Source organism: Phoenix dactylifera, unplaced genomic scaffold (assembly GCF_009389715.1).
Source record: "Phoenix dactylifera cultivar Barhee BC4 unplaced genomic scaffold, palm_55x_up_171113_PBpolish2nd_filt_p 000444F, whole genome shotgun sequence".
NCBI lineage: Eukaryota > Viridiplantae > Streptophyta > Magnoliopsida > Arecales > Arecaceae > Phoenix > Phoenix dactylifera.
Genome location: NW_024067877.1, coordinates 44,351 through 57,818, shown reverse-complemented (window position 1 = coordinate 57,818; position 13,468 = coordinate 44,351). Strand labels below are relative to the sequence as shown.

At 42.3% G+C, this 13,468-nt stretch overlaps 1 protein-coding gene across 2 annotated transcripts; it reads right to left on the bottom strand.

Moving 5' to 3' along the window:
• Window positions 1–9,728: 9,728 nt before the first annotated feature.
• Window positions 9,729–11,796, bottom strand: LOC103722914 (uncharacterized RNA-binding protein C17H9.04c-like). 2 transcript variants are annotated; one of them, XM_008813645.4, is made up of 4 exons: window positions 11,689–11,796; window positions 11,255–11,582; window positions 10,203–10,273; window positions 9,729–10,036 (listed from the first exon to the last, which is right to left on the bottom strand). In XM_008813645.4, exons 2-4 carry the CDS (start codon window positions 11,566–11,568, stop codon window positions 10,023–10,025), a joined length of 399 nt encoding a protein of 132 aa, XP_008811867.1. In that variant the 5' UTR covers window positions 11,569–11,582; window positions 11,689–11,796; the 3' UTR covers window positions 9,729–10,022. The 2 variants fall into 2 exon arrangements, with proteins under 2 accessions (XP_008811867.1, XP_038974835.1); XM_039118907.1 differs by having other exon boundaries at window positions 11,255–11,757.
• Between the last annotated feature and the right edge of the window lie 1,672 nt (window positions 11,797–13,468).

Genomic DNA, 13,468 nt, shown 5'->3' with positions numbered 1-13,468 from the left:
ATCAAAAACAACATGAATAGATTTTTCAATAACAAAAGTTATTTTGTTGAAGACTCTATATGCCCTACTTGATGTAGAATATTCCAAAAAGATATCTTCATCAGATTTGGAATCAAATTTACCTAAGTTATCTTTGCCATTATTATGAATGAAACACCTACAACCAAAAACATGAAAGTAGTTTACTTTGGGCTTTCTATCTCTCTAAAGTTCATAAGGTGTTTTCTTTATAATTGGTCTCAATAAAACTCTATTTAGAATATAACATGATGTGTTAATAGCTTCACCCCAAAAATACTTTGGGAGATCACTTTCACACAACATGGTCCTAGCCATTTTCTCTAGGGTTCTATTCTTTCTTTCCACCACTTCATTTTGTTGTGGAGTCCTAGGTGCAGAAAAATTATGAGTTATTCCCTTTTTACTACAAAATTTTTCAAATAGATGATTTTTAAATTCCGTTTCATTATCACTCCTAATAGCTGTAACTGAAGTATTTTTTGCGTTAGTTACTTCCTTATGGAATTTCTTAAATACTGAAAATGCTTCATCTTTATGAGCTAAAAATATGATCCATGTGTATCTAGAAAAATCATGTACTATGACAAGACCATACTTGTTTCCACCAAGGCTTGTGGTCCTAGTTGGTCCAAAAAGGTCCATGTGAAGTAGCTCAAGAGGTCTAGTAGTAGAGATACAATTTATAGACTTAAAAGAACTTCTAGATTGTTTGCCAAATTGACACGCTCTACAAATTTTATTTTTCTCAAATTTCAGCTTTGGCAAACCAATCACAGAATCTCTTTTAATTAATTTAGATAGTGTGTCCATGCTTGCGTGACCTAATTTACGATGCCATAACCAACTTGCCTCATTGAGCTTAGTATCATTAGCTACTAAGCAGCAGCTATTTTTAGCAAGATCATCAAGATCTACTACATAAATATTGCCACGTCTTAGTCCTTTGAAAACTAAGCTATTGTCAATTGAATTAGTTATGATGCACATAGATGGCTTAAACAAAACATCAAAATCTCTATCGCATAATTGACTAACGCTAAGTAAGTTATGTTTGAGACCATCTACAAACCGAACATTATCAACAAAGGTTGAAGGTGTGATTTATATTTTAATGATACCAATGATGTGACCTTGGTTATTGTCTCCAAAAGTCACCGCACCTCCTTTCTTAGACTCTAGAGTGAAGAATTGCTCCTTGTCACCCGTCATGTGTCTTAAGTAGCCACTATCCAAGTACCAACAGTGTTTATTGAGCTTGACTGTAAGACACTCCTATACAAGAAAATCATACAGTCTTAGATACCTAAGTTTTCTTGAATCCTTCAAGGTTAGTTATGTTAGTTCCTTTTGGATCCCAAACCCTTTTAATCTTTCTTTTAGCTTTTGTTTTTCTATGGTTACATATATTAGCTTTATGTCCTACTCTACCAGAACAAAAACAGGTTACATCTTTAGCTTTACTTTCACCGGCTTTTACAAAGAAGTTTTTAAGAAATTTTTGCTTGTTCTTAGGCTTATACCCTAACCCGGCTCTATTAAACACAACTCTTTGACTATTAAGGATCATTTCTAGTTTTTCAGAGCTATAAGTAAATTTCTCAACAATAGGTTTATATTTTTTAAGTTCTTTAGTTAATTTTAAGTTTTCTTCACTCAATGATTTAACATTAGTAATTGAATTATCTTTTAAAGTATGATTACTGTTTTTAAGTTCTGAAATTTTCTTAGTTAGTCTTTCTTTATCTTTAATTAATGTATCAGTTTTTTGAGTTAGTAATTGGTTGCTTGTTTTAAGTTCTAAATTTTTTTTGACAATAGAGTCCTTATCCTTAATCAATTTATCATTTTTATGAATGTAAGATTGATTAGTTAGCTTCAATTCTTTGTTTTTAAAATTTATTGTCTTATATTCATCCATTAGTTCATTAAAGGCATCATACAATTCTTCAAAGGTAAAATCTAAATAAGTTTCAGATATTACCTTATTCTCGTTTGCCATAAAGTAGAAATTGGCATTCTCCTCTTGTTCCTCTTTCGATGATGATGATGACTTATCGGAGTCAGTCCAGGTGGTGACAAGAGCTTTCTTCTTCTTGTACTTGTTGCCCTTCTTCAGCAAGGGACAATCGGCTCTAAAATGATCCGACTTCTTGCATTCGTAGCGTCCGATTCCCTCACTTTTCTTTTCCTTACCTTTATCCTTGTTGAAGGAACTCGAGGGAACTCTCTTCTAATGGAAGGGCTTCTTTCTATTGATGAATCTTCTGAATTTTCGCACAAGAAGAGTCTCTTCTTCATCTTCCTCATTGTCTTCTTCATCACTACTGCTACTGCAAGAAAAATTTTTGTTAGAAGAAGTAGACTTGAGGGCAATTACTTTTTTCTTATGGGAGGATTCTTCTTCGCTGTGTTGTTTCATTATAAGCTCATGCATCATTAGAGATCCAAGGAGCTCCTCGAGTGGCAGTTTGTTCAAGTCTTTTGCTTCTTGGATTACCGTGACCTTGGCTTCCCATAACCTTGGTAAAGAACGAAGAATTTTTCTGACAAGATCACTGTTAGTATAACTTTTGCCAAGGCTTTTTAAGCCATTGACAATATCAGTAAATCTGGTGAACATGCAAGAGATGGTTTCATTAGATTCCATTTTAAATAGTTCATATTTATGAACTAGCATGTTGATTTTAGATTTTTTGACTTGATTTGTGCGCTCGTGGGTCACTTCAAGTCTATCCCATATCTCTTTTGCAGAGTTACAAGTAGAAATTCTATTGAATTCATTGGGATCCAAGGTACAATAAAGAACATTCATTGCTTTAGCATTTAGTTGTGCCTTCCTTCTATCATTATCATCCCAATCTTTTTCAAGCTTAGGTATAGCAATGTTATCAACATAGATAGAAGGAATATACGGTCCATTAACTATGATGCTCCAAACATCATAATCTTGGGCTTGGATAAATATCCTCATTCTAGCCTTCCAATAGGTATAGTTAGCTCCATTGAACAATGAAGGCCTATTGGTGGATTGCCCCTCACTAAGGAAAGATCCAAAAGGGGTTGTCATCTTAATCTTTTACTCTTTTTAAGGATTGGAACACCAATCGATATGAGAGCACCTGCTCTGATACCACTTGTTGCCCAAGGAAACAACCCAAGAGGGGGGTGAATTGGATTTTAATTAATTATTGATCAATTAAAAATAAGGTGAGTGATTAACTAAATATATTGCAAGTGTATTAGTTAGATCACTAGATGCAATAAGTGAAGAGAGTGAAAGAGACAAGGTGCAATACAAACACAAAAAGATTTATAGTGGTTCTGAGCCAACTCTTGCTCCTACGTCCACTCTCCAAGCCGCACTTGGGAGTTCACTATAATCCCTAGGATTACAGCTGGTTGTTTCACAAGCTCACAACCCAACTTGTTATTTTTACGAGATCACAACGAACTCGGTCGGTTTTGACAGGCTCACCGACTAGAACCACTCGATTGTTTTTCCGGATTCACAATCAAACCCAGTTGATTTTTTTCGGTTCACCAACCACAACTTTACACCGTTGGTTTTATCTTTGGCTCACCAACAAACCTTACAACCCTTGATTCAATCCCCTGATTGAATCAAGTATACAAAATAAGAGTTTATAGTTCACAAGAAAGCTTCTAAAAAAAAGCAAGTGTGAGACAATATAAACAAAGTTGAGTTAGAAGCTCTCAAACAGATTTTAGATGAGGAAGTGGGGGCTTCTCGATTTCTGAGTCTCCTCTTGAATGTGCCGAAGAATGGAGGACAGTAGTAGAGCCTTGAATGCGAAGGAAGCACCTTTTGGTTTGAGTTGAATACACTTCTTCCTTCTTTTTTTTGGATTCACTCTACGGAAGCTCTTGGTGGTTGAAATGTTTTAATGCTCAAATGGAATAGCTCTCTTGTTGTCTACTACTGTTCACTCTAGCTATTTAAGTGATTCCTTTCGAAAACTAGCCGTTAGATAGTGATTTGGAGCCGTTCTGATCCGTCTGCACAACCTGACAATGTATCCGTTGGGATCGGAGTCGACTCGGCTGTTACTGGAGTCGACTCGCGCTTTACTGGAGATGACTCGCCCGCTATTCCAGATTTGAATTAAAGTGCATGCCTCATCCTGGGGTCGACTTGGACCAAACTGGAGTCGACTCGCCAACATCTAGAGATGACTCGGGCACTTAGGGGTCGGCTCGTTCTTAGGGTTCCAGAAACTCAACTTTCTATTTTTCTTCCTGGAGTCGACTCGGATTTTCGTGGAGTCGACTCGGCTATCTTGAGAGGTGACTCGAGATCTTCGGGAGACGTCTCGTTCTCAGAGACCGCAAAAACTGGTTCTCTGTCTTTTGAGCAGTTCTGCATCGGAGTCAACTCAGGCCTTGTTGGAATCGACTCGGTTGACTTGGGGATCGACTCAAAAATACTTGGAGTCGACTCGTTCACAGGATCTACGAAACTGAGTCTCTGCCTTTCAGACAGCTTTCCTCTGGGAGTCGACTTGGACAAACTTGGAGTCGTCTCGCCAAGTGTCGGAGTCGACTCGCAACCTTCTGGAGTCGACTCGATAACAGGGTCTAAAATTCATCATTCTGTCTTTCTGTCTGTTATCCTTTGGAGTCGACTCGGAACCATTTGGAGTCGACTTGTCAAGCATCGGAGTCGACTCGAAGCCTTTTGGAGTCGACTCGCTAACAGGGTCTAAAATTCATCATTCTATCTTTCTGTTTTTACCAGTCGGAGTCGACTCGGAGAGTCCCGGAGTCGACTCGAGCTTTTGCCAGAAACTCGAAGTGTGTAGGAGTCGACTCGCAAGGTTCAGGAGTCGACTCGTGATGCAGACTTTGGTTCAAATAGAGTTCAATACTTAACCAAACTATTTTGAACCAAAGCTCAAGACACTTAGACAGAAATTCATAAAGATTTACATGAAACACTAGATTGAATTCATTAGAATAACATACGACATACTCCAATGCTTTGAGCTCATCAAAATCAATTAGGAAATACTCAATTACTCCACAGAGCAGCTGTACATGCCCCCCATTGGCTAAGTCCCCATTCATTGTTCCTGTGCCAAACAATGGCCAAATTTTAAAAGTTCTAGCTCGGACTGAAGTAATGGGCCGCTCTACCGTCTGGATACCAGGGCGATTCAAAGTCTCTAAAGTGGGTCAACTTGGATCCGAGCAACAAGAAAAGCAAATCTTACACTAGGATCCCTGAGCCCATCTAGAGGGAGAAAGAAAAAGAGGAGAGGAGTTCAGTCAAGAGTCTGGGTTTGGTCTGTTAATGGCATGAGCCATCTAGGATCATCAATACATCTAGTCCACCAGTCAAATAGAGGAAGGGTTTTTCTCTCTTTTCTTTAAATTAATTACAAATAGGGAAAAAATGGGAAGAAATATAGAAGAAATAAGAAGAAGAAGAACGAAGAGGAGGAAGAGAGGGAAGAAGAGAAGGAAGAGGCCAGGGAAGAAGGTCCGGCGGCGATCGGGCCTGGGGGGTCGACGGCTGGACCGTAGGTGGCAATCGGCGACAACTGCGGCGGCCGACGAAAAAGGAAAAACTGAGATCGTTCTCGGTTTGGTCTGAAACAGGAGAAGGAAAACCTCTCCGTTAGCTTCGATCGGAGGAATAGGGGAAGGGACTTACCGATGCGTCGATGGAGGTGGAGGATTTCGACTGTGGACTGCTCAACTAGTGGCGACTAGTGGTGACTGGTGGCGGCGGCGCTCGAAATAGGGAGGAGGTTCGGAATAGAGCACTCGGACAAAATAGAGGGAGAAAGGGAGCTTCAAGCAGCGGTGCTCAGTCAAGGTGGCACATCGGCCACCTGAGAAGAAGAAGAAGAAAATGGGAGGAGAGGGATCGGTGGCTCCTTCCGACAATAGGTTGAGGAAGAGGATCGGAGAAGGAGCTCGGGATCGACAGCTCGATCTCAAGTGGATTCGAAGGGAAAAGAAAAGGGATCTGATCCCCGACCTTATTCGACCAGTCTCCGGATTGCGATGAACTCCCTAGCTCATTATGATCGGAGAGAAAGAAGACTCCAGTCAGAGTCTTCTTCCTGGTTTCCTCACGTGCAACGCACGTGAGGCCAGGTAGGGGGCTGGGTCGGTCAAGTGGACCGAGCCCAGACTAGGGTCTTACAACGAGTTTCTTGGCTACGATCCTTTGCTCCTAGGCAGCGTGCATGAGTGAGGGATCTATAGAAGATGAAATTTCAATACTTTCCCATTGAACTATAGGGTACATATAGGAGGAAGTAATGTTAACAGAACAACAAACTGGGAGTGATTCATGGACTGATCACACCCTTAGAGATATACACGAATCGCTCAGCCCATGCAGGAATATCGGAAGAGTAGTTGAAGAGAAGTGTTATTCGATGATCCTGATACGCCCCCGCAAGACATGTGTACCATCAGCTACACTGATCTTGGAACTGAGCAGGTGAAACCGCCGGCGAGGAAGAGCCTTGGTGAGCAGGTCCGCGAGCTAATCAAATGTGTTAATATAGAAGATGAAATCTCAATACTTTCCAATTGAATTACAGGTACATATAGGAGGAAGTAATGTTAATAGAACAACAAACTGGGAGTGATTCATGGATTGATCACACCCTTAAGGCTCGTTTGGTTCACGGAAAAAGAAGGGAGGAAAGTGTGGTCAACAGAAAAGTAATGAAATGCCTCCTGTTTAGTTGGAGTTTTCAAAGGAGAGAGATGGAAAAGTTGTATTTTTATGGAAATATGATTCCCACATTTCATAGAAAAATCTTTTCCATGAGCCAGGAATCACTCCATTTTTAATTTTTACCAAAAATTACCTTCAACATTAAAGAGGCATTAAAGACCCAATTTTTTATTAAGGGTATAATAGAAATTACCCATAATATTTCTAGAAAAGTGGATGGTCAACCAAACATAAGCACTCTAGAAATCTATCACTTTCTCATAGTCAACTAAATATGCCAAAAGTACTTTTTTAGGCATCTTCTTCCTAAGAATCTGTTTTCTAGAAATCATATTCTTAGGAGGAAAAATGCTTTTCGTGAACCAAACGAGTCCTTAGAGATATACATGAATCGCTCAGCCCATGCAGGAATATCGGAAGAGTAGTTGAAGAGAAGTGTTATTCGATGTTCCTGATAGGGTCATCGCTCGTCATCCTTGAGGAGATCGTAGGAGTTCATGGTGGCCATCTCCGTTGTGACATCTGGGAGAGGCATTCGGAGGGGCTGGAGGAAAGGAGGCGGCGGCGTGAAGGAGAAAGGGTTTGGTGAGGCCATCTCTTGATTCAAGAGGCCTTTTGGGAAAGGAGAAAGCTAAGGTTCGAGGGGGTTAGACTCCTTAGATGGTTAGGCTCCTGATCCTTTGCGAGCATGCCACCGCGGCTGAGGCTGGGAGGGAGGCTGAGAAAGAACTCGCAGTCGTCGGGGTTTCCTGGTGCTAGGGGTGGGAGCCATGCGAGAAATTGAACCATGCCACATTCATCCCCGCCGTCCATCATCGCTGCAGCTAATGGCTGTTCGCCAAAGTGAGATGACATAGAAGAAGAGCGGGTCCACCGCTAGTGCCACCGCCCGGGCCAGCAGCAGCCCGCAGCTCCACCGCTGCACGCCGCCGCTCCGCTGGTCCAACACGGCTCAGAACATCCATGCTGGCCACCATCCGGCCCACCTCTCACCGGCACCTGCTGCGAAGGCCCGAGCGGTGTCCCGCCACCTCTCCGTCCACGTTTTCCAGGCTGGGTGGGCCTGTCGAGGAGGACGTACGGCATGGTGGCAGAGGAGGGATAGACCGATGGAGGCACGGAGGTGCTTGCCACCGCCGGTGAGAGCATTGGAGAGGCGGGTGGAGGTGATGCGGGAGAGGTGGAGGTCAGAAAGGAGGGAGGTGACGACGTCGGGATGGCAAAAGGCTCCAGAAGGAGGAGGCGGGAGGGAGGCATCGTACCGATAAGAGGTAATTATAGGAGAAGAGGGAGCCATCGGTTCTGGGGGAAAGGATCCTGGTTAAGCGTCGAATGACAGATAATGAGCAGTGATTGGTCTGGTCTACGGCTAAGCTGGTAGATCGAATCTTGGATATAATTTCTCGTTGCAACGACGCTTACAGTAAAAGGTATATCAATAAATTTTAAAAAACTTATAACTTATTAAGGTGTACAACTATAGATTCTGAGACGTCTTGAGGATCCTAAGACAAAAACTTGCATGGAAGCTTTTGCATCGTAATGATCCGCCTGCTATATTTCTTTTTAGCATGGGGCCGGTGGAGTGGCGCAGATCAGGCAACCATATAAGTTTCATATATGGCGCCTGTCTTAGAAATGGACACGAATTGGATGATCTATACACAGCATTTCCTTGCTGGGGACCCAATGACCGATATCTAACTACCTACGATCGTATGGGTTCTCAGAGAGTATCTTCGTCGTTTCTGGATGCACTCCGAATTAAAAATTCCTTTACGTCCTCCCAGTCTGTGCGGCTTTTCATGAAGTTGCATGAGAAGCACGCTTCTAGCGGCATTTTTTAAGGTCATGCACGCATGCCATCACATGATCAAATAAAGCCAGCATTGTTTGGCCCTTGGTGATCAGCAGCCTCCTTGGAGTAGCCATCCGTGGTGGGAAACCATTCATGCCAAGAGGCCATCTTTCCAGCGGCACAAAATTAATATATATTCTCATTTCAAGTAGATTATTATACGCGGAAGCGATACGGTATGCTTCAGATATGTCGAAGCATGGTACCAGGTACTGTGCAATGCACACACCGTATAATGACTGTGGAATCTCCATCGATCCATACGGACTCTGCGAATGGCACCATGACACAAGTCCGAGGCAAACCCGATCGATGCATCGAAGCTTTAGATATAACCTATGGCCCTTGTTCGATGTGCATTGCCCGCTGCGTGTGCGTATTGGTGATAGCTAATATCGATCGTACCTAGACATGCAAATCCTGATGGTGCACCGGATTGATGGGGAGCAGCTGGTCCAGGAAACTAAAGCATGGACATGGGTCATGGTTCGTCGCACAAAGTGGTTCGTGGACGTAAGGAATAAGATGCCCTGCGAATGGCCATCCTCCCGCAGGTTCTTATCGCTAATTTCACATCAAAATGTTCTTATCGTTAGCTCAAATCATGCGAATAGTCATTGTTTATTAGTTATGGCTAGCTGCGCACTGGGATGCATTTGCATCAAAATCTTGGGCTTCGATCCGGGGATGCCAGTGAAAAGAGAGGCAGATTAGGGTGGCCTGGCTCTGGACTTGTCTCAGCACACTCTTTTTGAAGCATCGCCGCTTTCAGCACGGGTGATATGAATTGTTCTTGTCGGGTTTTGATGCTCAGCTAGAGGAGTCACCATTCCCTTTTGCAATTTCAACTTTAGATATAAAGAGAGTCACAAATGCCCATTGAATCTTATCTCTCGTATCTCTACATATTTTATTTTTTTGGGATAGGGCTTTGGTGATGTGATCTAAGCTCTACCAGTCATTTCTGGGTGCAAAAAGCACTTGGTCATTGTATTCCCAAGAACGCAGAGTTACTCCGATGGATGTGAGAGCATATGCCATCGAAGAAATAGGCTCATTCGACCACATGAAAGCAAGCAGAAGCTACATAAATCATGACCATGCCCATGTTCTCGTGATAGAAAAGGAAGATTCGATAAGCTCTTGCGAGGTTCAATTAATACTGTCTTAAAGAAAGCTAGAAGGCCTTCTGATGCATTGCTGCTAGAACAGGGTTGAGAGGCAGATATAACATGAGAAGGTAACAAAATGCCGACAAAAAGACACTTCCAAAATATGAGTTTCTGTCCGGGCTGCCATTGAAGAAGCCTAGCAGGACGATGAGATGGGCAAACTGGGGCAAGTTAGTGAAAACTTGGAGAAATATAAGTCCAAGACTTTATTTGACTGACTTCACCTCTTACATTTTTTTTTTCCTTTCCCTGATCAGCATCCTGCGCCTGAAACAGAAAGCCATATAATTAACATGATAAATAAACATAACATACCCATTAATCTAGAAAGATACATGTTACTATTTGAATAAAACAGAATTAAGATTTGTTTACAAGGCAAAAGCAGGACAAGAAATCGGAGATTGTGAATTTATTAAAGTAATGTACTTACCATAATCCCTTGGTGCATTGCACCAATAGCATTCCATCCTGCTTGCATAATTGTGCTTATTGCATCCGGGTCTGTTGATACATGGAATAGGAGTCACTATCAGTATTGATACAATAAAGCAAAGTGTGCTGCAGTGGTTACATGTCATGCGACCACGTGCGATCACATTGCGCGTTGTGCAGCTCTTGAATTATATCCTCCTACTCTAGGTAGTACAGATACATACATATGCATGCATGTATAGGTTATGTGTATGTTCTGTTTTGATTAATGGGTCATGGAGCACGAGCTAGCCATCCCTATACCCCTAAATTCCCCCAAGGGAGTTTAATTCCACATCTCTAGTATATTTACCATCGCTTCTCATGTATAGCCCCTATATAAAAGACCTTACCACTAGGATAGCTGGAAAATTCCATTTTATATATTAGAGAAAATATAAGAAAAATTTATATATATATATATACATACACACACATATATCCATAAATGCATCGAGTCGGCTTAAATTGGTTTTGTAAATATTCAAACCAGAATAGAATCAAATATTTTCAGTCCTAACTGGCACCAAAATAATTTTTTTAAAAGAAATATATAAACCAAACCAAAAAAACCGCTTCGAATCATGTTTATGAACTAGCCGATTTTTTACACGCCCTAACTTAATGTGGTCCCGGTGGCCTTTTAGGTTTGTTAACAGGTTTTCTCTCACCAGAGTTGCTCTTGGCCAGGAATTTGGCATCAGATTCTCTGAAGGTCGACGTCTGGCCAATACCTTGCTTTAAACTACCCTGAATCACACGATGATTCATCAAGAGGCTCCCTTATACTTGGGACAAGTCTGGCTAGATAAAGTGCTTTCAGTGCAAAGACATGTAGTAATCGAGGAACAGTAGTGGAGGCGCGACCATATAAATGAGGATCCTAGCTAGCTACTGTAGCTTAGCAGGAGAAGTATAAACAAGGGATTGATGAGAATGGATATATATATGTATGTATGTATGTATGTATGTATGTATGTATGTATGTATGAATAGGGGTAGGGGGCAGACCTGGAGCACATCCAGTCCCCTGATTTCCATCCAGCGGGAGCAGCGTGTCCAAATCCCCAAGACTGAGCCACCGCCGCGCTGGAGTCATCCTTGGCCGCACCACACTTCAAGCAGTTGGCGCGGCTCGCATAGTTGTGGACACCGCATAAGCAGTACCAGTCGCCAGGCTTCACGTCCCATGCCCCACTGTTGCTTGTGTAGTCGGGCCGGTCGACGCCCAGCTTTGCCTCCCCACATCGCTGGCATGACTCCCGCCGGCAGAAGTTAACATACTGGCATGACCTGCAGTTCCAATCTCCTGGCTTCCTGCTCATCTTCTCTAGTCTTCCTGCCCACAGGAACAAAAAAGAAAAAAACATATCCATTCGCCAGTTAGTCAACTCTACGTATTTTGAAGCAATGGGAACTCGAGAAGGTGGAGAAGAACTCAGTACTTGGCGGCGGCAGAAGAAGAACAAGACTAGAAGTCAGAAAAAAAGAACAGCAAAAGAAGAAGAAGAGGAGATGGCTTGACGACTTGGATGGTTTTGCGGTGTGGGTTGGGGTGGGCTTATATAAGGTTGGGTGTTGGGCCCGGGGGAAGTTCGCTTTCTGGTTAGCTGGCCCGCCTTTGATATTGGAATCACGGGGAGAAACGAAGGGGGCAAGGAGGGAGAGGGGAGTGGGAGGAGGATGCTAAAGATGGAAACATCAGAGGATGTCAAGGGGTCTTCTCAGCTCATCTTTTTTAGGCATGCGTGGAGGATATTTGGAGTGGATGGGCAATATGATTGGAGGAATTTCAGATTTTAGTTCAGAACCTCGACTCTTTATGTGATTCCTCCCTGCTACATGCTCAAAAGTGGGTGGAAAAAAAAAAAATTCAAGGAAGGTATTATGTGGGGATGGATGTATATGCTTCGATATGCACACATGTTGGATGTGCTGGGAACTAGGCAGGGCTTGATTGAAACTTAAGAGAAAGTAGAACGGATTGTGGTTGGCATTTTGGTTCCAAATTTATCTAATGCCTTGAAACAGACTAGCGTAACAGCAACTTCTGCTACTTGTATTTTTCTCTCCGATAAGAAAGAAAAAAAGTGGAGCAATGCAAGATGGAATTGCTTGATGGCTTGTTTGGCAGAAAATGGACATTGAAATTGGTCATTATATATGTCTCGGAGCTTACTTTGCGAATTCCATGTATATGATAGCTGGCTCAACACGGTCTTCAACTTTCAGCAAGCACATGTTATATAGGTGCTCATCAAACTGCTACTGAAAACATCATATAGAAAAATATTGTTTTTGTAGAGGATTCAGGTAGATGCAGCCAGGTAATTGATATTTGAGCTGTGTCATAATCTAGGGTCAGATTAAAGATTCTCCATCGAATCCAACAGGGAATGAAAGCTAATATAATTGAGTTGGGACGAACCCATGCCTTACTGAAATTGGCCGCCCATGAGATTCTTGGAGGACCAGAAACATGACATGGCTGACTCGACCGAGAAGCGCAAATCATGCGAACAGCTTTCAGCATGAGAGCATGATTCCGAGGAGCTTTAGATCCCACTAGGCGAGCGCGACAGGGAGGATACGCCTTCCCCGAGTGTGTCGTAGCTCAGATGCCGGTAGTTGGGCATGGCTCAGGTGCTGCCCTCTCGGACCATGGATTGGATAAGAAGGAACCGGAACACAACACCATCTCGCCAGACCAGATGAATATTCCAAACGCCCGTCCAACCTTGGACGCGAAATGAAGACCCCACTGTCTATTCCCCTCGTCTCCACCGTTGCTTAATCGTGCCTTACGTTCTTTTTATTTCTTTCTTCTCCCCCCCCGGCATTTTTCCTAATTTGTTTCCGTTGCTGAACCGTTGCTATTTCACAGCTCCTTTTCTGCGCGAATATTCCTTTACAAGCAGACCTTTACAAGGATACAATAATGGGTATTGATATATATATATACATGCACTGACAGAAAACATATAGAATCTGCTCACAATTAAAAACCCGACCATCACTATAGTTTTGGTAGCATTTATAGATAGTTATTTTTGTATGCAGCTTAGTTTTCTGTAAATTTTTGTGGATGCTTCACTGTTTTTTTTTTTTTTATATGAGTATCAACATTTTTTGTCCTACACTTGATTTGGAGCCATTTAGTTTCTTTTTTTTCATCTGTTCCTCTCCTCTCTTGATAATGTAACTCATCTCCGCCTCTCATCTCTG